Source organism: Cyrtonyx montezumae, unplaced genomic scaffold, assembly GCF_038088225.1.
Source record: "Cyrtonyx montezumae isolate F1298 unplaced genomic scaffold, pur_monq_1.0 scaffold_8, whole genome shotgun sequence".
NCBI classification, from domain to species: domain Eukaryota; kingdom Metazoa; phylum Chordata; class Aves; order Galliformes; family Odontophoridae; genus Cyrtonyx; species Cyrtonyx montezumae.
Window position 1 is genome coordinate 61632343 of NW_027072089.1, and position 25281 is coordinate 61657623.

General features: G+C 41.1%; 1 protein-coding gene across 3 annotated transcripts in view; it reads left to right on the forward strand.

Annotated features, from left to right (window-relative positions):
* Positions 1–2480: 2480 nt before the first annotated feature.
* EPB41L4B (erythrocyte membrane protein band 4.1 like 4B) overlaps positions 2481–25281 on the forward strand; it is a 164410-nt gene continuing 141609 nt past the window's right edge. Inside the window, exon 1 of one of the 3 annotated variants that reach the window (XM_065752645.1) lies at positions 2481–2826. In XM_065752645.1, coding sequence (XP_065608717.1) covers positions 2527–2826 — 300 coding nt within the window. In that variant the 5' untranslated portion in view covers positions 2481–2526. The remainder of the gene's footprint in view (positions 2827–25281) is intronic. The other 2 variants (XM_065752647.1, XM_065752648.1) reach the window with 2 other exon arrangements.

A 25281-nucleotide genomic window follows, 5' to 3' on the forward strand; every position in this document is an offset into this window, starting at 1 on the left:
CTCCCATATCATTGGAGTTAATGTATTATTAAGGAAAGCCCTGTCGAAACCTACAACTGTGTTGCATGTTCTGCAGGAGTACATCTACTAGCCCTGATAACATGGCCATGTGATTTTCATACTAACTTCCTGCCTATCTAAATTCACATGTCAATTAAAATTGTGTGTGAGATTCCCAGTGCTCTTTTCTGCTGCTAAACAGATGCTGCATTTCAGACTTAGTGAAACTGTTCCATCTATTTTTCTTTTTTCCTTCACAGAACTGCTTTGGGATCTCTTTAGCTAAAAAATAACATGTAAATTTAAATCACCCTTGGCCACATAGCTCAGAATTACTTCTGCATTTTCTTCTTGATCTGTTTCTGTATATAGACCATTCCTGAAAGACAGTGAAATTAGATTTACTCATATGGCTGACCTGCTTTGGGAAAGCAAACACATGATAGCCTTGTGCTACACGAATGTCATGATCTAATGAATGCTCATGCTGAAAGGTACCTCTTTTAATTAATTGACAAGACAATTTAATTCCATTTATAGCTTTAGAAAATAAACAAATATATATATATATCCCAAAGCCTATATGCATGCATCACACCTCTCAAGTTTCTTTTTTTACCTAGCGTTATTAATACAGACATATGTGTTTGCACCAATAATTGCTCTTTGTTTGAATCCTTTTAAGCAAGTCTCCTTTAGTAATGACTATAACAAAACATATTCTGGCAGAATATGCAAAATTCTGCAAAAGATAAATCTGCTTATGTTACTCAGTAAAGATATAACGTTTATACAAGAAAAGAAGCTCTACCTGCATGCAAATTAAATACAGGACACAACTTTGCAGATAGTTAAAGTCTATCAGGCCGGGAACAATCCATGAATGTGACAGAAGGTAAAGAGAGCAAGAGGTCTCTGATTTTCAGGCAGTGCATGTGTACCCAGCAGAGGAAAATGCCCTCCATGGGACAGTCAGTGGTTTGTTCACCATCCACAAGAATTGTCTGCCTCTATGAAACTTTGGAAAATCGATCAGAAAAACAATATGAATAAAAATGAAACTCCAATTAAAAGAGCTAGAGTCAAGTGCTCACTACATCATATCTTTCATTTGCTTTCATTGAGTCACAGCTAGCCAGTGGTTACACACCACACGTCTTCCTGCCACTGCCCAAGTTCCAGCAGGGGGGTTAAGATGAATACTCCCCCAGCTGCAGGCTGATTAGCATAGTGACAAAAACATGGACAGTGCTGGTTTACCTGCCCAGTATGCTGCCAGAACTGCCATGCAGATGGGTACAGATGGCTCACCCGAGTTCAAGAAAAGGGTAGATGTGAGGGATGGTTAGTGGTTGGTCATGGGTCAGTGGTTGGACTAGATGATCTTGTGGTATTTTCCAGCCTTAACGATTCTATGATTCTGTGACTTCCACAGGAGACTGGGGAACTCTCTGGGAGGCAGATGTTGCAGTGAATAGCCATTCTGGTGAAGATTTAAAAACAGTGTATGGCATAGCCAAGGGTTACAGGACTGTAGTTTCTGCATGTGCCTCAGATGGGGAAGAAAGCAAGCAAGCAATAGTTATGCTGAGGAAGCATCACAGGACAGATGTACCAGCAAAACAAATCAGCTTGCCCAGTTGAAAATGAAGAGATAACATAGAGAGATAACGTAGTGCAAACCAGCACCTAAACATTCATTTTATCACCTCTCATCTTGCGAAAAATGGATAAATGTGTCGTGACATCCTCCATACCCACAGCTGCTCAGGGCTCTTGTTTCACAGCTAAAGATAACTCTGCTGGCAGCACGATACAAAGCAATGGTGGATTGTTTTATGCCAGCAGGAGCTGGCTACCAAGGAACCAGCCTTATTTTCACCCTACACCTCTCCAAGTGCTGCAGGACTGGACCCCATGCACTTCAGAAACACAGGGAGAGACGCAGGAGCAGGGGGCAGCTAGTTGGCGCCGTTTTAGCCTTGATACGAAGCGATGAGCAGAGACACTTTAGAAGGCATTACAGCCAGCCAAAAGAGGGACTGCAGGTTGCCCGGAGAGATGGCGGATTCCCATCCCTAGAGACACGCGAGGTCAGGCTCTGAGCACCTGGTCTGCTGCAGGTGTCAGCCACCGCGCAGGCGCCGCCCCGACGGCCGGAGCGAGCGTCCCGGCGGCCGCGGCAGCCGCAGGCGGAGCGGTGCGGCGCTTCATCCCGCCGCCGGCCGAAGGCGCGCGGCCGCGGGGCTATCGCCACAGGTGGTGCCCTCCTTTCGCCCGCCTCAGCAGCTCCCCCTGCCCGCGGTCCGCGGCAGAAGGGGCGGTGGCGCGCCCCGCCTCCCCCCCCCGTGCCGCTGGCGGGCGGTGCTGCGGAGGGAGGAGCGGGCGGTGGGGGCGGGCCGGCCGGCGCCCGGCGCGGGCTGGCTCCCGGCGGGCGGCGCTGCTGCGTTGCTCCGGGAGGCGCCCGGGGCCGGGCGCGGAGCTGCGGGCTCGGGGGTGTGAGCGGCCGGGCCGGGCGCCCCCAGGATGCTGCGGTTCCTGCGCAGGACCTTTGGCCGGCGGTCGATGCAGCGCTACGGGCGAGGAGCGGGGCGCGGGGCCGGGCGAGGCGGGCTCGGCGCCGAGGGGGACGAGCGGGACGGCGGGCTGCGAGGAGCCGCCGCCGTCGCCGTCGGCTCCGGGGGCTTCCCCTCCTCGCCGCACCCCGGCGGGGTCGCGCACGGCGCCGGCGCCCCCGTCCACATCCCCGCCGCGGGCGGCAGCAAGCCGGTGCTGCAGTGCCGCGTCCTCCTCCTGGACGGGACCGAAGTCAGCGTGGAGCTGCCGGTGAGTAACGCGCTTCGCGGCGACCCCTCCCCTCCGCATCTCCCCCCTTTCCCGTTGGCGTCGCCTCCTTCCTCCCGTCCGCCGCCCGCATACACCTGCTGCCAGGTGCGCCGCTCCTCCCGCCGTGGCCGCGGCCCCATCCTTCCCCGGAGCGAGCGCGGAGAGTGGCACCTGCGCCTCCACCCCCCGCCGCAGCCGGCGCTGCTCGGAGCCGCTCGGGGGGAAGGGGTGGGCTCGCTGCCGCTCTCACGTCCTCGGCTCCGACCGCGCATCGGCGGTCTCGCTGCTCCCCACCTGTGGAGCCGGTACGGGGGTGCCGTGGGGCCGTCGGTGCGGGGTTGCCTCCCAACTTTCCTCCCTCCCGTCGCTGCCGCGTTCCTGAGCGCGGTGGGTCGCTCCTGTCTGCCGCTTTCTGGGGGCGTTTCGGCGGCGCCGGAGCCCGGTGGGTGCCCTCCCGGCTCGGTGGATGCCGTTGTGTTATGGAGTTTGGGTTCTGCCTGGTGGTCGTTCCCGCGGCTGCCGAGTGCCAGGCGGCCGTCCCTTCTTGCTGCCCCTTCCCCTCCCCCGTGAGAAGCAAGCTTTCCTGCGAAGCGGTGCTACCGTTTACCGTATCGGGAAAGCATGTGAACTTGTTTCGAAACTGAAGAATCGGCAGCCATTAAGCGTGACCTACAAAAGCAGGTGGGAGAACTTGGTCACAGCGTGGTATATCTCACTATCTCACGCTACTTTTAGAATCATAGAACATCCCGAGTTGGAAGGGACCTGTAAGGATAGAGTCCGACTCGTTTTAATCTCTACTGGTGTGGAATTCCGTGTTTTGTTTTTTGTTGGTGGTTTTTTCAGAGTACTTCTTGAATTTTTTTGGGTGCCTTTCATGCTAATCATCACCTGTGTGTGCTGGCATGATTAAAATATGGGAATTAGGGTCCCACTGGTTTCTGCTTAAAAGAAACCTAAGAGATGGAGTACCACTCCAATGGGAGAGCATGGAATGGGGCCACCTAGAGATGCTGCCTTGCGCTCACCCGGTCCCTTCTTTCACAGAGCTGATAACACACCTCTAGGCACTGGCAGTGCTAATTCCTTTCCTCTCTTCACATCTCCTTCACAACTTGCTGCAGTCCTCCTAATGTCTCAGCATGAGGCTTGTCTAAAAAGAGCTTGCATGTTATCGGTGTGCTGAGGATATGCTTATAGACTTCTGTGTAGATAAGCTCAGTAAATATTTCAGGTAAGGCTATACTACCTCCTATTTATCAGAGTCCAGCTATTGCTATAGAACCTGTTTAAGATAGTCTGTGCGTTTGAAACGGTAGGTTGTGGTAAACCTTGAATAGTCCTTGAGTATTGGGAACATGTGTTAGTGTATCAGCTTGGTCCAATAAAGAAGCTGCAGAATGTACTTGCTCGTTTTGTGGTGCCCAAGACAAGCCTAGGCTGTCAGTGACGACACAAGATGCACACTTGGTGGTTGTAGTTCTTTTATCCAGTGAGAGGATAAGAAGTCAGTGTGGTCTTCGGTGACATCTGGAGGATGCTGGGGTGCAAAAAAGCTTTGTGCCTTGGGGATTAAAAAGGGTGCCATTGAATTGCATCTCTGTTTCTCATGCTTCTTCTCTTTCTTTCACAGAAAGTAACACCCACACTGAGAGGCAGAAAAACTGAAAGAGGCGTTGCACCATTTATAGAATTTGATCAGGAATGTTTCTCTGAGCTTTGAAACACCAGTTTTTATGGGATTATGGCCTGAGACAGAATGCGCTTTAATACTCAGAAGCTGTTGTACTTGCTAAGCTGAATGAACTGGGCAGTATCTTCTCTATAAAATTAGAAATGAGAAAATCAGTGTATGGTTATTTCTTTACATTTCAGCTTAAATGTTTTGGCAAGGGAATGTGTGGTCCCTGCACTAGCAGTGAGACAGCTTACCCTAGAAGTCTAGTATGTGGGTAATTGCTGAGGACTTTGTGCTGCTGATCACGCTCGCGAGCACTTATTTCAGGAGATACTGGCATCTGGAAAATGTGCTCTTTCTATTGCCTGTGAACATTAAAACCCAGCTGTCTTTCTAGGGGTAAAAGGAACACATTGGTATTGGGGCACAATAATTTCATAACTAACGCTTCTTAGACTGCTACCTGAAACGTAATTGGAATTGATTTCAAGGCTTGTTAGGTATTAATTAAAAAGACTGCAGGGTCTATGTGTTTGTGTGGAGGAATGACAGAGAAGGCAAGGCTGCTTGAAATCTGCTGCATATGCAGAAAAAATGTTCAGTTGTTTTGGTTGGCTGGTTGGTTTGTTTAACATACATTAAAGCTAAAACTCTAACTCTTGTCTAGGGTAAATGTATCAGGTGTTTTCTCTTATGTGGGGGCTGGTGGTATTGCTGGAAAAACAAATGGCACGTCAGTAGGCTGATACCATTTTTGAAGTTAATATCATTTATGCAATAGTAGCTACATTAGAAATGGTAGAGTTGGTAAGCTTTTGTAGCTTTAGTTTGTACTTCCATAGGCTGCGTGGAAGTATTGTGACCAGACTAACCTTTCTTGTTAATCTTCATTTCCATATCCCCCCCCCCCCCCCCTCGCCCATGCTTCCTCATGGGATATTTACACTTTACTCTTTCTTACTGCACGTGCAAAGGGCCTCCCCCATCTGCCTTTTACTTGCAGGTGCTCTCTGACTTTCCTGAACTTGTTTCCTCCCCAGCTCTTCCTATAAAATTATTCTGAGCTGTAGAGAGCCCTGGATAATGATTTCTGTACTCAGCTTCTTGCACAGAATTTCAAGGATTGCTTAACAATAGTGGCTTTTTGATTGCTCTTAAGGCAAGGCTTAGAGTACTTTGAAAATATTATTTCCAAACAGAATAATGCACTGGATGGATTTTTAAACCCACAAGCTCCTCAGGGCCTTGTGCTGAGTCTCTGATGCTCTTGAGATTGGCTCTGGGAGTGGTTGTATGGGAGTGGCAGTTTGCCCATTGTGTTGCTTTGGGGTGACTTCCCATGGCAGGGGGAGTGTAAAGGGCGGGGGGGGGGGGGGGGAAGGGGGAGGTCATTGCTTCTGGTTGACTCGATGCCACACCTATGCACATCTGAAATCTGGTTATAGGGATTGATGCAGGAAAAAAACATACATGCAATGAAAAACACATTAGGAAGCTGTTATGTGTTTGGATCTTGCATCTCAGCTGTGGGTAGATAGATGGCCATTGCTCACTGCTGTCAACACGATCCTACCTCTGTTTTCTAGAGGACTCATGAGTTTAATGAATGAAACTGGTTGCAGGTGATGCTGTGTTCTTACATAAAGAATACAGGGAAGGAGGATTGACATTTACACAGCAATGATGAGGACTGCTAGTTAATACGTAAATGGGAAGGTTTGTAGATGGCTTTAAGATAAGGACATAAAATCCTAAATTTTTGTTGACGTGGATGTTGGCATTTCTAAAAATTGAGTGGCTGATTTTTGATTCATTGCATTTTATGAAAGCTAAAAGAAAGATTCAGAAAAATGACTTCTTGAGATGGTCCAGACTAGCAGGGATTTACGTTCCTTTTTTTAGTGCCATTGAAGACAGTGTTTTCTGATAAGATTTGGGGAGAATGGGGGCTGTAGAAAACATTTTTTTGTTTGTTTGTTTAATCTAAGTGAGATGAGAGTGAGGGAACAAATAGTAAGCTTACTCTCCTGTGGAAATCCCCATCTTGCAAAGCAGACGTAGGAAACCATATGTTTTCAGTGACATGGGGCCACAGCGGTTGAAGTTCTGTCTGTCGTAATACTCATCACAAATTTCTGTGCTGCCACAGACATCATTACAAAGCCTTATATGATGTATTAGGAAGTAGGTGATGCTTAATGATTAAATTAATGAACAAGTTATATATAACTCTTGAAATCTATGGATTATTTTCAGGTGGAGATTGTTTCTTTGCCTTCCTCTTGGTGTATCTGTTTTAATAATTGTTTTGGCTGCTATGGAAACACTTCAGGATAGGGATAGTAAATGTTCTTCAGTAGCCTTTTTTAATCTGCGTAATCTTCTGTCTGTTGTATCCTCTTCTTATTAGACTATCATGAGCATAACAAAACCTATTTGCTGGCCTCTGTGCTTAAGTAGAATGTAAATATTAAATTAACTCTGGAATAGTCATCTCAATGTTAAAGTTAGTAGTATGGTTGACATGAAAAAAGTGATAAATATTTAGAGAGGGGTACCACTCCAAACTTTTGTTTACATAGCATGTGATTTGCTAATTACATTTCAGGAATAAAAAACTGTACATACTTAATCTAAGGTGTTCTCTGGAATGTCCTAACTGAAGATTTATTCACCCCTTAAATATATATTTTATATCAGGTGTGGAACAGGCACTTTAGAATTAATTCTTTAAAGCTTTTCTAACGTGCAAAATTAATAATGTAGTTCTTCGTGTAAAAGGTACCTTTCAACAATCTAAAACCAGAGTGCTTGAAATGTTGAAAGCATGTTTTCAGGCCTGCAGAGGCCACCTTGTGTGCATGAACTAGTGTGGCTACCACCTCCTGTACTCCCCTTCATAAACTGATTGAGCTCTCTTTGTAGAAGTGGCTTTTTCCTTCTGTCACTCTTGTTGAAATGGTTTTTTTCATTACCATGAAGCTCTGACGAAGTAACACATCGAGCTCTGGCTATGGTTATCTTCTGGCAGTAGCCTTTAATTACCTTGTGCATGCATCACATGCTTCAGTGCATTGATGTGTCTACTGTAAGTGTGTGGAAAAATATTCGTAGTAGAAATATCTACTAACAGCCAGGGACCTGTGGTTCCCAGAGGAATGGGAATGAGAGGAGGATGTACACATGGGACTGCAGCTGTGTTTCAAACTTGCATGATGAGTAGGTTCTTGACAGAGAAGGGGGAATTTGAGGCTCTTGGCATGTTCACCAAACATCCTTAATAAATCCACAGTAGGTGAAACACACTTGAACAGCATGGAGTGAGAGAGGGATGCAGTGAACAGCGTTTTATTTTGACACATAAGGAAAGTTTCTGAGTAGTTAGAAAATACATGTTTATTTGCAAATAGAGTACATATGTGTTTGTTTTTTTTTTCCCAATGGTTCTATTCTAGACAAGATTACTAGGTAGCAAACCTGTAGCTTTGTGCTCCTAGTAGAGTTGCTGAAGGGGAAAAACAGCATGTGGTTGGACACATTAAAAAAAAAAAAAAAAAAACTGTGAGGGGAAAAAATAGGAGCAAAGTAACTCTGGAAGTTTAGACTGTGCAGAAGAACAGACTAGTTGTGTTTGGATCCCAGAATGTAGCACAGGAAGAAGCAGGCTTAGAATGGGAGAAAAATAGATATACAGGAAGAAACAGGCTTAGAATGGGAAAAAAATAGAGATCTTGAGAGGGAAGTATAAAACTGACAACAAGATAGATGATACAGAGGAAAAATGAGACTACAAGGTCACCCCAGATATGCTCAAGAAGCAACTGCTCTTAGCTATGAGAAAGGAGATAACCTGCAGTATAAACTGTAGTGCTTCATCTCAGGGGCTCATCAGGATGAGAGTAATTTTATGTTCTGGGATGTTGAAAGATAAAGGAGTGCAGACATGGAGACAGTGTTGTGGGGCCAGGACAGTGGAAGAAGAATAGTTTCTGAGTATGGAAATCAAAAGACAAGGGAAAGAAATGGGTTCTGCTCTCTACTGTTGATTTTCTTCCTTGTGCTTCTACTTGTAGCCTCTCTGTATATAGCTCTTTTCCTGCAACTTTGAGAAGCTGATTCCATTTAGTGTCTCTCCTCTAAGCACAGGTCCTTTTTTTTCCTTTTTTTTTCTTCCTCTGTTCAGAGCTTCTCTTCTTCAATTTCCAACTGTTTCCACTCATCCTTCTCCTTATCCAGCTCCTCCCTGAGCAACTATCTATACTTCCCCACAGACATAACATAATGTGTTACTAGTGTGATACTCTCTGCATTGCCTTTATAATAATAACTGTTTTTTCCTCACTCTGTAAGAGCAGTTGTTTTTGCATCCCCACAGCAGCTATAAAAGCTGTGAAAGTTTTCTGTGAAGTATCTCTTTCGGGATGCACTTGAAAGAGCTATAGAGGTCTGCTTCCTTCTGTTTGGGTCCTTGAGCATTGCTCTCTGTCCCATCCCTTCCTGCCCATTTAGATTGTTTCTGAGGCTCTCCACAGTTGTCAGAAATCTGGAACTTCCTTCTGTGCAGTTCTTCCCCACAAAAGTGCATTTTCACAGCTAGGGAAAGTTATACTGGAATGATGAAGTCAACAGCTGTTAACTGTACATACAGTGTTGCTGAGTTAGTATTTTATGTTACTTGAGAAACACACACACATATATATTTTTAAGTATGTTTTCCAATACAGACTACATTCTTTTTTCTTTTTACATTGCATTAGAAATAAAAGGGTTGGAGAGTAATGAAGTGCTTAGAGTGACCATCTGCTCTTTATTTGACTTGCTATTTTCATTTATTTCCCTGTATCAGTTTAAATATGTCCTGGACCATTAGCTATATTATGATGAATTATTTTGAAATCTTTGTTGAAATGACAGGTTCAGACTCCAGCTATGAAGCATGAAAAATACTGACTTAATTCATCTTGGTTGTTTGGCTGTTTACATTTTTGCTCTATTCAGTTTCTGACCAGTTTGCTTCCTTGTTGATAAGGAACCACGGATAGTTAATCCAGAAATATGTGATGTCTTTTAAGTAGCATTCTGAGAAATGTGTTGACTTGAGATTTTACTGTATTTTTGTGATTTTAGTACATGTGGTGCAACTTACGTGACAAATGGACACTGGAAATCCTAATGGTGGATCTTATCTTTTGCTTGTGAAATATCATAGGTAACTCTGCATTCAGAGTCTAAGCCCTTTATTTTGAAGAATCCAGACTTGTATGAACATAGCAGCACCAAATATACAATTAGAAAAGCATTGTGTTATGGCTTGAGGATTGTGACCTGTAATTAAATTAGTGTTATTTTCAAGGTTAACTGATACAAAGATAAATCCCGTTGTGGGTGTTTGAAAGCAATGCTTTTTTCATTTTATTTTTATAGTACTATTAATTATTGTATGTTTGATTTCCTCCAGTATTTTTTTTGTGTTACGTATACACATTACAAAATGTGTATCTGAGAGATTTCTCTAGCTTAGCAGGTTTGGCTCCCCATTTTTTTTTTTCAGCTGAAAGTTTCTTACTTCGTACATTTCAGTACTTGGAATCTTATATGTTAGGTATTAGACAATAAGCAGCGTATTGGTTGCATTAGGCTTTAAAATTATCCTATTGTACATAGTCTTCTAATATTGACAGATGAAATAAGCCTGCTAACTGCATCACACCTTCTTGACTGGTGTTAAGTGTGAACAAAATTGTGTGATGTACAAATGCTACCTGCTATCAGTTTGCAAGCGAATATTTTCCACATTCTTGAAGAAAATGAACAATTGTTTGCTTTTCTTTTTTTTCTTCCTTGTACCCATCCAGTATCATTCAAGGTTGTTTTCTGTCGTTTAAATTTCTTACATACCTTGTTAGTCATTCCAGAAACTGTGATATATGATTCAAAATTGAGGGCATGCATTTATGTAAAAAGACCAGAACCAAGAGCTTCTATTTTTACAAGCAGAACTGAGAACACCAGTGCTGTGTACAATCATCATGTTGCAACAAAGATCACTATTCAGTGGAGATGCAAATCTACAGTATGTAGGTTTTGTTTTCAGGCTACGTACTGAGTAGCAATTCTTCCTGAGTAATGAACCTTCCATGAGTGCTTTGCTTTTGAGAGATGATGATGAATGATGAGTGCTATCTCTTTGAATTGAGCAAAATAATTAAAGAGCGATATTCTTTAAAATAGGTTGTATTGCTAGGATAGGCAGTGCTCTGGAAATGTACTGTTCATTGGAGGGATCCACTCACCTTCTGTCACATTTTGATCTTTGGTTGCTTGCATATATCTATGTGAGTTGAGGCCTCCCTGCTGTAACAATGGGATGGGAAGAGCTGGTTTAATAGAGGAGTAATAGAACTTGTTTGCTCTGCAACGGACTTTTCTTCTTCCTGCTATTTCATGTGTTGAGCGCGGTTTGTTTGTTTTCCCTTTCCCTGCTGTTCACCTTGCAACCCCCTCTTCGTTGCTATATTGTTGTTACAGACATCCCCTTTCTCTGGGGTGGAGGCTTCCTAGCCTTGTTGCCTAGTTGATGCGGAGTCTGGAGATGTTACCTGTGCTTGGAACACCTTGCTGCAGGCTGCTTTGTGCAACTGGCTGTGTGTGCCTTGGAGTTCTGCTCTTGACTTCCAGTTAATTGAAGGTGTTAATGTTTGTGGAATTCCTTTTTATTATGGGGACCTGTGTATTAAGAGGCTGGCTTCTAAAAGGAATCAGCAGTGCCAACTGTAGTGAGATGCTTCTGCTTTGTGCTGGGTTCAAACTGGTGGCTTAGTTGTTGCCAAGTGTGGCTGCTTAAAGGAGATTTCTCTTCTTGAATTAATGATTTTTTTTTTGGTAGTTCACAAGTGGTCCTATATTTTAGGAGTTAAGTATATAAGGAAATAATCTGTACAAGAAATGTTTTTTTATAGTTCTCTTAAATTCAGAATTAGGAACAAGATGAGATTATTTACTGGCTTCACTTCTTTTTCCTCTTGAATTCTCTGAGCCAACCCTTCTCTGCTTGCTGAAAATGGCTTTTTCCTCTGTAGCATCTAGATGCAAGATTTCCATCATAAATTCATCCTATAGTAAGGCCTTTCTGATGAGAATTCATTTGTGGCTTTAAAAAGTGAAGATGATGAGAAAACATAGGGAGAAATGAGAAAAGTTTGAGCAGTTGTCTGTATGTTAGCAAAAATAGGTTGAGGCTGATTACTGCATTTCTCAGTTGGGAGTGGGAATAGAAAAATTCAATGCTGTGAAATGAGAACAAGCGTTTTTTGTTTGGTGCTATTGAAATTTGCCAACAGATGTTCTCGTTTTACAGTTTGTGCCTGGATTTTGATGTATTTTCACATTAAGCACCCACCGTATTTTGGTTTAAACTTGATCACAAAGTGTATGTAAAAAAAAAAAAAAAAAAAATAGTTGAGCTCATTTGGTTAAGATATTGCTTCTTTAAGAATATGGCTATGGCCAGAAAGGGGGACCTTGATTTCTGTCCCTACGTTTTGTAGTGTTAAATGCTGATACATTTAATCTTGCAGACGTAATGGATGATCTGGTATTTCTGTTGTGATCAGCCTGAAGTACTGATACATGAAACAGGAAGATGTAGGGTTTTTGGTAAGCATAAAACATTGAGTGGTATCTTGAAGGATAGCCCTCCAAATGAATTTTCTTTTGCTTTCAGGCAACAAGGCAAGCGTTTGACTAGCTTGAGAGGAAGGTAGGGTGATGCTGAGCTGAAGAGTACCAGTTCCTATTCCTTGTGTATGCATTAACCTCATTAGCAGGCTGCTGCTGCCAGGGCTTGAGAAGCTCTGCCTCCTGGGAGCTACCAGCTGCAGGCAGTGGGAAGCCTCCCAGTGCAGGCAGCTTGTCCCTGCAGAGCAGCTCCCAGCACTGCTGCCCACACTCTTCCAGCAGCTCCTCCAGCTGTAAAGACCCAGTACCCAGAAGAAAACTTTTCCCCTGCTTCTCTTTACAGCAGTTCAGTTCTTGCTGCCACAATGCTTCAGTCATTGTATTTCTTTTACCAGCTTTTTTTTTAATTAAAAGAAAAAACAAAACACCCTAACACAACAACAAAAAACAAACCCAAACCTTTTTTTTTCCCTCTTGTGTTCTTCAGCTTTAAGGAGTGTAGTGGCAGGCTTTTGTTAAGAGCGAAATCATGGAATTTTGAGCATTTCAGCTGGTGACTGTAGTTGTTATGAGCCTTAGAGAACTGCAGATTTCTTGTTCCAGTCTGTAAAGTATGGGAATAGTCTACACTGTGGAACTGATGCTAGTGAGATGGAGTCCATTGGACTGTGGCTTTTTGCACAAAAAGTGAAAGCACTGATTGAAGACAGATGGCCAGATAGATGTCCAATTGCAATCCAGGTGAAGATTGTCTTACTACAAAATGTCCCTGAAGGCAAAATGAGAAATCAGTGCCGTTTCATAGTGATGAGGTGCTTTGTCTGCTTCCAAGAGCATCAACTTGCTTTGCCTGAGAAGTTTGTTCAGTAAACATCCCAACTCAGATAACATAAACAGGAGCAGATATGTTGGTGGAAGTTCTTAGATGAACCAGGGGACGGAAGGCTGAGTGCAGGGCTGATGAGGAAATGTGTGCTGTGGAGTGTACTACTATTTCTGTCCTATGCACAGACATAACCTGCCTGCAGTGCTAATAAACTTGGAGTGGTTGTATAGCTAAAGGGTAGGTTATGAATGTGGAAACGGGCACCACAGTTACTGCTAGGAGGCAAGCATGCAGCTTTGGTTTCAGATCTAAATGAATTTATGATGTTATTCAAAATGACATTTGTATCTTAAAAAGCCCTTTTGAGGCTGTTGGTTCCTGGTGGCATAAAAAAGCAGAGTTGATGTCTAAGGTAACTAGGATTTATGGCACCTATTATTTTTGTACTCTCTGTGCTTGAGCAAGTAGGTAGGGAGATAGTTCCCTTATGGCTTAACTAAGTGAATGCATACTTACATATAGTAACAGGATCACATTGCTCCTTCTTCTGTTTCTGCAAGCAATTTTTAAAAGGGAACAATGCTAGAATGAAAGGTTTGCAGAAAATCACTCTTTCTTATTTGTCTTTTCCTCTCTCTTCTGTGAAGGCCTGTCAATTTTATTGCTGCTGCCGATAGTGCCACCTCATTTGCTAAATGAAGAAATTTTGCTTCAGCTAAGTGGCTAGCAGAGGTTTCAGCTATCTTTGTTCTCATTTGTTCCCACTTGTAACATCTTTTGTTAAGGTTGTTATGATTACATTAAATGGAAGTTAGCTGTCTGTTCTTACTTGGTGTCATTTAGAATATTGCTCTTTAGATTATATGGGATAAGTCACATGGTTGACTGTAAAGGAGTGAATCCTGGATTGTAGATTTATTTCAGGTCAGAGTGAGCCATTATGAACACTTAATCTCTTCTCTTTTCCTGACCGGTCACTAGAACTCCTTTCAAAATGTTTCGATTCTGTCACTTTTTAGTGACTTCTCTCCTTGGATTTAAATAATTTATGTACTTTTAAGAGTCTGTAATGAGAAACAGTTACAATCTAAAGCAGTATGTGGATTCTTAAGAGTAATAACAAGCTTTTTAATATATCTGATATTTTTATGATCCTTGCTGTCCCATCTCTTAGTCTGAGCAGGCTTGCGCTGAAGAGACCTGTGACAACGGGATAAATATTCTCTTTGTGAAGGCTTACGAAATTCCCATGCAACTCGCCTCTTAATCTTACCTTCATTCTAAGTAGATAAAAAGAAATTTGATTTCCAGGTGCCTTTCAAGATAACCAAGAGTAATTCTGAGTTTATTTCTGACTATGCTGATGTGCTGAAACGCTCAGACATTTGAGCTGAGTGCAGTAATGTTATTGTAATGGTTGGTGAGTGTTACATGAAATGGCATTACTCCATTCCTAATGTTGCCTTCTTATGCATTCAGGGCTCATGTTTACTTCCCTGGCTCCAGTGTTCTACTGAGAGCTCACGTTCCTTTGTGTTTCTGTTACACCTGAGTTCTTACAGTGCTGCTTTTAAATCCAGGGCACTATCTTTGACCTAATGGGCGTAACCAAAACTCTTGTTTGTGCGTGTGACCTGTGACTTCACTGATTTATGCTATGGCAATTCTGCATGCCCCGAAGATGCAAATAAGTCTATGCAACCAATGAGACTTGTCAACTCTTTCTACTGTGCTGCTTTGGTGAAGTTGAGCAGCAGTGATTTTATTAACTCTTTCACAGTGAAAGCTCATGATTGTGAGCAGAACAGAATTGCTTCAGGATTGCACAGTGCTGCTTTCCCCTTTGCCCTTCCTCAGTTTGTTGCCTTTTCTTAAATTATTATAATATTCTTTCTTTACGCTCATCTATTTCAGGAATGCTTACCCTCATTTTTGCCCAGGTCTCTCCCGGGCAATATGAGCAGCTCTTGGTTTCTTTTTCCATCCTTGTGCAGAAGACAGGGCCCTGCCTTTTCAGCTGTTTGTGTGGCCATGCTGAAAGCCAGCTCAGGGATCAGATCCAGGTATATTTCGCTCAAAAGATGCTTTTGCAGCATTGAATGTCAGAAATCCTTTCTGTTAAAGGTATGATACAAAGAAGAGACCAAGCAAGCGGAAAAACCTGACACAGTGCATGGCAGGTCTTTAAGGCAGAAGCTCTGTGAAAGCCTGTGTTGTTGAACTGAGGCTTGCAGGTATAAGCCACCACTTTAGGAATGGCTGATTCACAAACTCATGTTCCTTACCTGCACCAGTGAAATCAGCCTGCTTAGTATGACATGAACAAGATACTTAGTTGCTGCACCAGCGGACTTGGTGATAGAAAGGGTAACACGAAGCTCAAGCCAGATCTGGAAGAGCTGATCAGTGCCCAAGTCAGATGTCTTGTGAAAATCTATTATTCTGAGGTTCTTTATTGATGTTATTTATTAAATGTGCAGTCTTATGGACAAAGAAATTACTCATAAAATGAGATTTAATTTTCTTCAAACCATTGAGTGGTTTAAATCATATCATCTAATTTATTCCTTACTGGACCCGACTCTCTAGTTTTTTATTTCTCAGAACCTAATAGAGAGCAAGAACTGATGAAAATAATAAAGCTGATACTGAAGTCAGGAAGATAGATTCTAAGAATTTTAGAGAGAGTCATTTCTCTTCTGGGCTCCACTGGTGGAGTTTCACATAGAACCAGAGCTGAAAATACTTCTTGATGGTCACTTTTTAATGTGGAGATCCTGTGAGGGAGCACTTTTTCTGTACTCCTTATCTCTTTGAAAGTGGCTGCAAGTGAAGTAAAAGACATCTGTGCTACTGAGGGATAACAATACTGTGTTAAACAATGGTTGGATGCCTAACCTGTCAGTGATCCACAAAAATAAAGCAGTCTGAGTTTATTGCAGCTTTATGTATGTAGATATTCCAGAAATGAATCTTGCTGCTAGTGCAGTCATTCTTGTTCATGGGGGAAGTGGACATATACCGAATTTGAATTGAAATGTCTAATTCATGAATTATTTTGTCTCTCATTTGAAAATCAGATTGTGTGTGAGTTTGACTTCACGATTAGTTTTCCTGATTAAAAATGGTCTTTTTATAAGAAGAAAAATGTTTGGTTTAAGAACGTGACAGCACTTCTTAAGTAGTAGATGGAAGATTGTCCTGAAGGCACTAAAGAACAGTTCTGAATCATGTTAAAAAGAGTCCAATGGAAAATGTTTTTTACCTTCAAATCCACCAGTTACATTAGAAAGACAGGTTTCAGCTAGAATGACAACTATTCTAAACATTTGAATAGACATGCTCTTTGTTTTGTTTTGCATTTTTCTGAGGAAAAAAAAAGGAACAATTTTGCTTCAGTATTTCCTTTGTTATAACCAACTAGTTGCATTCTTCTTGAGTTTGTGGAATGAGCCCGGTTTTGAAAATGCTTGAGAAAACAGAGTTCCTGGGCCATCTGATGTTTCTTTGTCTATGTGTGCCTGCATGCATCTGAAGTCAGGGACATTGTGCTGGAATCCTGTGAGCGTGACACCATGCAACTGCAGGGTGATGGAGGGAATTGGAGCTCCTGGTCTGGGAAGCCAAAGTGAATATGTATTGACCAGAGAGCTAGAATCTGCTATTATCAGCCATCCTGCGTGAAGATTTCCAATTTAAGATTCAATTTATTTTACAATTTTATTTATTATTAGCTGTAGGCATTTGTAGCTTCTCTTGTGGTACTCTCAGAGCTTCCTTGGAGATGTTCTACTGTCTCTATTGTGAGGTGATGATGTTGGTAATCTCTTCCTGGACAGGAGGATTTGAGACTTTGATAAACAGCTGTAAAAAGATTACCAGAGATTGCTTAAGATGTCATTGCCTTCAGCTATCTTGCTCTGTGAGTAAACTGGCAGAAGGCGGTGTGTTCCAGTATCTGAGTCTGTCAGCTGGAGTACCTAAGTATAAACGACAAAACCCTGTGCTTCAGTGTCAGAGATGAAACTATGTTTTGTGCAGTGGAGTCAAGGACGGTCCTCAGCAAGCCATGGCAGTAAGCACTGAGTACAGAGTGCTGCTCTGTTCAAGAGCTCAAGCAAGATTTGTCAACCTGGATGTCCATCTTAATAGAAAGTCTACTCTTGCAGCATGCTTCATCAGTGTGGAGGAGCATCCTTTGCTCTTGTTTTCCCATGAGCTTGCTGTTTCAGTTGCCAGTTGTCATGGGAGATGAGCACTGTTCTGGTTCTGTAAAGAGCTGGGAGCAGTGGTTGCTTGTCCTGTTGACTTCTTGGTACAATTTTGGGCTGCTCATTATACGTCCACAGTATTATTCTCCAGGGGTTTTTGTGTGGGAGACCTCTGCAAACTGCTACAAATGTATTTCAAGAGCAAATTTTGAGTTTTATACTGTCCAGAATGGGATCTCAAACTATATGAGAAATTAGCTATTCATTAGACTGATAAACTACGAAAACATAAGACATACTGTGTAGAAGTCACATAAAGCTCCCTGACCAGCATGAGATTGAGGAAATTAGTTTAGATATGCTGCCTTTTTGTGTGGACTTTGTTCTAGAAGCAGAATTTCACCTTGCACAAATAATGCAAGTTGACTAAAGGTATTGCAGCGTTACAGTACAAAGTTCCTTTTGCTTTCATGTTCTTTAGTGTATGCGACAGAAGTGACTGTCTTGTGGGAAACCTTGTAGGGTTGAAAAGGTGAACTTTCCTTCTGGAACACCCTGTGTGAATCTCCCTATAAGATGAGATTAAAAGCTTACAGCTCCTTATGTGAAGCGGTGCACAAAGAATTTGGTAAAGAACAGCACTTAAGTACAGCAGAAGATAATTTATGAAGATACGGTTCTATCTGTGCTCCAGCCGATCTATATAGGTTATAGGTGTTCTGAGTTTGTATTGCTGACTTAATATAGCTGTACACTTGAAGTCACAGAAAGCCAAACACTTCGGATGAACTTTTTAAGTTTGTGGATGAAATATCATTGGGCATTCCCCCTGCCCAAGTGCTTAGTACACTGTAGGTTGTACTAGGTGTGAGGTACTTTGTAGTAATTTGTAGGGTGGAGAGGTGGGAGGAAGGGAGGCTCTTCAAAATTAAGTCCTCTGTTTGCTTTCCAGCTTGTTAAATGCTTCTGCTGATCTGAAAGTGGAGAAACAAAGTCCATCTGTTTTTGTCTAAACGTATGTATGAATTCATACATTTGACTTGTTTAAACACACAGATTACTAGTTCATTCTGTCAGGGTAAAACAAATTAAAATAAGAAGCTGAAATGCAATATTCATATCTTGTGTATCACATAAAATACTTCCATATAGTTTATTTACTAATTTACTAGTCTCAGTGAAGTATAACCTTAATATACACTCCGTAATAACCATGTGTTGAGATAAAACACTTCTCTACCTTAAAACATGTTTTTCGTTAGAACTGTACTGGCCTGAAGACTTGCTAAAGCCCTGTAGCTAAGCTCCTTACTTTCCTCCAAAAAAGAGAATTTTTTTCTACTTATTGCTGATGCTGCTTTTGTGCACTTGAATTTAAATATGAAACGTTATTGTCCTGAGTTGGCTGTTTCTCCACCAAACAGTTAAATACTGATATCTGAGGTCAATCCTCCTGTACTTGCAAAATCTATGCTAGAAGTGGTGTGTGCAAGACCCCAAGTATAGAAGCTTTATGGCACTTCCTGCACCATGGTTGGTGGGTAGCTACAGAGTAGAAAGCACTAAAATTCATGTTGATTCCAGTGTTTTAATTAAATCATCTTTAAATACTTTTTCAAGGACAGTCTGATTCTGAAAATACTGGAAGTGCTTCATAACAGGATGTTGTTAATTGCATATTGAAGTTTACAACAAATCAGAGGAGAGGAATTAACAAATTCCTTTTATTCCTTTTTTCTTCTGTCCTCAAACCAATTATTTTTAAAATTCAACCTGAGAGTTCAAAATAAACTTTCTCCGTTTTGATACTTTTAGTGTGAAGTTTACATTGTAAATGGTGATTGTGGTGTCAGAGTTTCATATTTGCTGTCAGCATTACATGTATAACCTGAATACTTAAGCCTCTATATATATATAGAGGATAACAGATTGAACATAACTTAGCCAATATGTTTAAAAGAAAGGACATGACACAATATTATTTCGCAAAGATATTGTTTAAATAGAGCTACTTTTCTAGTGGGTCTACCATTTCTTAATTTTTCTCACTGGTAATTTCTTGTGTCACTTTTCATTCTTTCTCATTCTGTGTGTTCTTCAGCAGTATTTAGAAGACATGAATGTTTTCATCTTGATATGTAAAGCTCTAAGTGTCTCCTGAGTGTTCACCTGCAAAACTGTCATCCTGCCGATGTAGGAACCAGCTGTTTTACTCTGCTAATTATTTTGAATCAGCTTCAACTATATTGATTGGTATATTCAAGACAGTGTTAATGTGACCAGTGCTGTAGTGGATCTCTGCCCTAAGATGGCTCTAACAGAGCTATCCTGTCTTCCCCACTGATGATCCTACTTGCACCACGGTGCTTCGTTTCTTTCTCTAAATTTGTAATGCTTTCTATGGTCTGGTATACCAAGCTCACAGCATGTTGTTTTCTAGCCTAGTGGATGGAATATTGTAAACTTGCTTGGGTGGACACTTGGCAAATAAAGTATGGTTCAGTTTGTCAAGTAGCAGTGACCTTCATGATGCCCTGAAATTTAGTACTTTGGCATGCAGAATTCATTGAATGCTTGAGAGAGATTAGGTTAAATTGTTCTTAGGCCTTCTGTTGAATAAGGCTATCAGGAAGCTCAGTTTCTTATTTTTAAGGCAGTGAAATCAAGAAAGCATTCAAAGGGTGGGTTTAACTGATTTTTATAACCTAGTGATATTTGGATTTAGTTAAATGGAATGTTAAGCATTAACACATGAAAAGATTAATGGCAAAATACTGAAGTTAGAACAGCTTATAGAGATCCATGTAAAGCGCTATGATGATTTGCATTTTTCTAAACAAAGATGAAGTCTTCCTGTGTTTGTTGAATGTAGAGATTGTGTTAACTACTGGAAGCATGTGCAACTTACTGTAATCTGTTTATAATGGTAAGAAATAACACTGCAAACTGTGCATGCTCACTTGGTGGTTCTGACAGAAGAAATGACGTGCCTTCAATTTGCTGCATGATTTCAGGAAAAAAAGATGTAAAAATCCTAAGATCATCACATGTAGATTTTCCCCACTCCAAGCAGTTTGGAGGTTTTTGGTAACTTGCACAGAAATAGATGTAAATGTAAGATGTTGAAAGTTTGTAAAGCCTTCTATTTTTAATAGACAAACATTTGAATGAAATTACCGCTTTCCTCAGTGATCTTACGTTCGCAGAGTGCACTAACTTGATGTTTTTACTTCAGAAATGTCAGAGTGCTCGTGTTATTCAAAAACAGCTTAATTATATATGCTTTGTGACTATCTAATGATCTGTTTTGAGTTACCATGACTCATTTGGGGATAGGTTGTGATGACAAACCAAACTCATGACACCAACGTTTGGCTTTTACGTTCTCTTTGCGAAGATGTGCTCTTCACGTGTACTTCTAATGACTGCTTCCTGACTTCCTATCCTATGTTGGTGCATTCTGTGCTTGCTTTGGGCAAAGGAAGTTCCAAGTACAGCTCTGGTACCTAAAGGTATACAGAGTGATTAAGAACTTATTTCTAAATCAGTAGATGAATAAACTAGCAGCGATACCTAGCACAGTGCTGGGAAAACTGATGTGAAAGCAAACCTGAGCTTGGGAAGGTAAGAAATGATGAGTTTTTTAATTAACAGACAGTGTTGCTGCTTGTTTTTCTAGTGTGGATCATGTATTTGTTTAGTCTGAAAAGAGTTGTGGAAGAAGGAGAGGCTTGTGGTCAAAGACATATGTGCACTCTTGAGAGAAACGTGGGCAGTCCTATTAGGATAATCTCCTATGGTCAAATAATAGCCATATAATTTCTGTTTGCCTTTGTTATAGAGTTTGTCATAGCCAGAGGATATTTTCTTTGTATGAGTGGTTTTTAGGTGTCACACATGCATTTGTAGCATGAGGTGGTTTGTTTATTTATTTTAAATTTTATTCTGCCATTACTTTTTAAATCAAGGTTGATGGGAGGTTTCTGGAAACTACCAAGAATAGAACCTCTGCTTTGGAAGGCGTAGTGTAAAGGTTGGAAAACTTGTGTTAATTTAAAATGTCACATGAATGAAAGAACAGTGAAATAAAGGGAAGGACAAAGGCAATAAGAATGTGACTTTGGTAGCTGGCTGTGGTATGTACACACCTTTAATAGCTCCACGTCACAAGCGCTCTGTTGACAGTGATCACCTCACTGAACTTCTGCCACAGAATGAAGCATGACTCGGGCTTTGTTGGTTTTTTTTTGTATTTTTTGTTTTGCACGTTTTTTTTTTTTTTTTTGCATTCTGCTAATAACAAATCCAGCAAAGATCTAAATCTGTAATGTATTTAAATCTTGATTTTTTTTCTCTTTATTATTTCTTTCCCCTTGTATTCCCTAACTCCTACAGCAATTGTGAGATCTGAAGCTTTTTTTTCCACAACCACTGCATGAAATTTAAAAGCTGAGTAAAGATAAGTGTAATGTTATTTTGTTAACAGTGATCTCTAGAGATCCCTTCCAACCCCTATATTCTGTGATTCTGTTATGACTGTGCTGTTTGTCCTCTGAAATTCTGAAAAATTCTGCCAGCCCAAAGTGAGCAAGAGGGAAAGTATTTAATAAAGTGCAATATATGAAGAAGATAACTTCGACTAATACTTCTCCTTACAGTGATTTGAAAAGCAGTAGTAGTTTATCCAGAAAACACCACGCATTAAATGCTGTTACTTATATTGTTCATTTAGCATGAGAGCCAATTTTCAGATAAAGGAAGTTGATGGGAACAGATTGAGGTCAACAGAGTTTGTTTTATCCTTGATGTTTAAGGGATTATGTTCTTTTAGTTCATGTTGTAAGGCTTTTGCTGGGAAAATGCATTAAAGACTATATGAATCAACATGATCAGTTCTATTCAATATTAAATTTGTATTAAATTTGAATGCTTACTTGCTTTGCACAGATTTTCCAAAATAATATGTATACATAGTAATTAAAACACAGCCAATTTAGTAGGCGCTACTAAACCTAAGGATGCCAGGTTTGAGGAAACCATGTGTGCGCTGTTGCTGGAGAAATTTGTCGTTTGAATTGAGAATGAAGCCTCTATTGAAAGCATGCGAACTAGGAAAGAACTGATCCAGCTGTAGTATAAATGGGTCTTAGAAATAGCTGTAAGAGCAGCATTCATTCATACTGCAAACTTCAGATAAATGCTTGTGACAATGTAAGAATATTTAACTGTTGCATGATGGTTTTATTTTTTCTGGTAATTTGGAGTGGGGACGTGGGAGGCAGGGGAGGAAAGGTACATTAAGGAAAGTTGTAGTGGGTCCGTCCCCTTAATTCAAGAAATCTAAGCAAGTTGATCTGCTGGTGTGTTCTCAGTTTTGATATTAATGAATAGGTTTTGAAGTGCTTTTTAAATAGAGGCTGGTGGTGAAAGTGTGTCATTACCAATGTCAGTTAATTGTAGTAGTTTGTCATTAGGTATTTTTACCTTCATGGATCCGTTTTTAATGATGTACACTTTGAGCATACTGAGATCGTTCTTTTTCCCCAGTAGCTTCATGTATGTAGCTTATATGCTGCTCTACTGCCTTCCTTGAAATCACATTTCAGACTGTTTTCCACTCTCGTTACTGATCCCCAAGGGGAATATGACTCCACAGCACTGTGCTTAAAACTCCGAAAGACAACTAAAATTTCTGGACAAAACCAGAGTGAAATTGGTATTTCAGAGTTTATTGTGGTGCTAGCAAGCTGGGACCTGCTTATGCCAGAGCTCACCCTTGTCAGGAGGCAAGCAGGGAGTGCAAACAATAATACTGCACTAGGCCTTTCACCTGTGCAGAGCAAACAAAGGCCTGGTGGATAATCTTGGCAGATGTTATTCAACCAACCATGATGAATTTCTCTTTGCAGTTCAGATCTGGCATAGATCTGTTTGTCCGTACAGGAAATATGCTTTGTGCTTTAAAACAAATACTAAGCTTCAAACTTTGTTGTCTCAGTCTTCTTTCTGCCTGGTTTTTCAGTGTTTATTAGAGGAAGAAGAGAAGGATTTAAGAAAGTAAGGAGTCAGTGCACACGTAGCAGTCTACAGCCCGCCCTTCAGATTTGCTGTCTTCTGTTTTGGAAACGAGTTTATTAAGAAAATAGACCAAGACACCTGCACCATGCATCAGGAATCTTTTGCAGAACTGCATTACTGCAGGTGTCTGAGCTCATCCTTTACATGTCACTATTTTTTCTAAGAGGGATGTCTTATGTTTGCTCCTATTCCCACCTTGAGCAATTTGTTTTATCGTTATTACAGCCTACAAAGTAAGTCATTTCTGAGCCATCACTTGCTAACTGAAATAAACTGTATGAAAAGCTAGAAAAGCCACTGCCTGCTGTAGCTGATGGGATTAATGTGCTGCTCTGATCCTTCTAGCTACTTTTTCTTCCTTCTCCAGTTACTTAAAATGCTGATTTTGTTTCAGTTCCATGAGAAAGTTAGTTGCGCTCATATTCTTCCCTGAGTCACTTTTAGGCCTAAGATATCTTTAGTTCTGTTAGATTTGTTGGTAAGAAAAAACACGAACAAATGAGGAGACTGCTAACATAGGTGCTCTTTTGCATTTCCAAAAGGAGGCCTGGCAGCTTCTGTCTGCATTCAAAATGAGTAGGTGTGCAGTGGAGGTCTGCAGGGCAGCTGCTGCATGTTGAATTTTTCTTTTTGTAATTTAGCAGCTGCTCAAATCTGGGAGCTCAGTCCTTTTGTTCATCTATTTAGGTATATAAAGGTAGCTGGGACTAAACAGATTCTTATACTGCAAATGTTGAGATTTACTATTTGTTGCCACAAGTGGGATGTGAGTAGGCAGAATGTGAGGGAACAGCTCTTACACAACCTGTGGTTGTATGGCCTGTATGCGAGTTTTACTTGGCTTGCATTCTTTCCCTGCCCCCCTTTTTTTCAGCAAAGTTGACATGGAGATATGAACGTTAGCAAGTGTGGAGACTAAACTAACTTCATAGATGATATACACACATCTGGGGTGGCTGAAGCTCTAGAGTTCACACTTTGCACAGTTGAACAAGCTCCATGGATACTGCTGGCTGGGTGCTGTCTGAAAAATGTCAGATGCTTGCCTGGAAGAAGTGGAATCCAGGGAGACAGAGATGGTTTCTTGGTGGAAGCCCAATTACTGAATATAGCTAATGGTGAGGTTCTTCCTTCTTGTGTACCAAGTGACACCATATTCTGCTCTTTCCAAAAGTGAGTGCAAGTGTGTGGTGAAAGCAAGTACCGAAGGCAATGCAGATTCAGAACAGAGCGATGTTACTGAGCACTGAAACCAGAATGAGGTTTTGGTTCCCTTATTTTCTGTGTGCCTGTTTTCTGACAAACATGAGAACTGCTAGCTAAACTTTGCAATTTTAACCCTGTATGCAAGGTCTTTGCTATATGCCTTTTCATTTCATATGTAATCTTCTATATGATAATTTTCTCCCCAGAGCATAACAGAAACACATCGTGATTTTTATGCTAATTTTATTTCACAATCAAATCCTGGTATATGCAGACTCTCATGGAGAGGTTAAAAAAAATCACAGCACCGAACACACCAAATTGATTTATCAGCTTATAGCCGTGGGTGTTTGTCACAAATGGTGCCTTTGACAAGAAATGAGCAGGGGCACCAAGTTTGTCTGTGATGCTGAGATGTGGTTTCAGATCCTATGTTCATACTTAAAGGATAGATTTTAATGTATTTCAAGATAAGCTGATTATTTCTAGTGCTGTACTCTGACAGATCTCCAGCAAATTTGCTGTGTGCTTGTGTTCTGATGCAAAAGTGAATGAAAATTTAGAAGAATTAATGTTCTGTTAGAAAGATCATTAGTTTTCTTGGAACAGTTAAATAAATGAGGTTATCTCTTCTCCCCTCAGAAAAGGCTAAATTAATGAATGCTTTCATACCAACCTTTAGGTGTGGAATCTTAATTTCAGCTGAAATGAGACTGGAATGTTGTTTGTTCCTGTGCATTCATGTGTGTGTCTGTGTGCATATGTTCAATTTCATGACA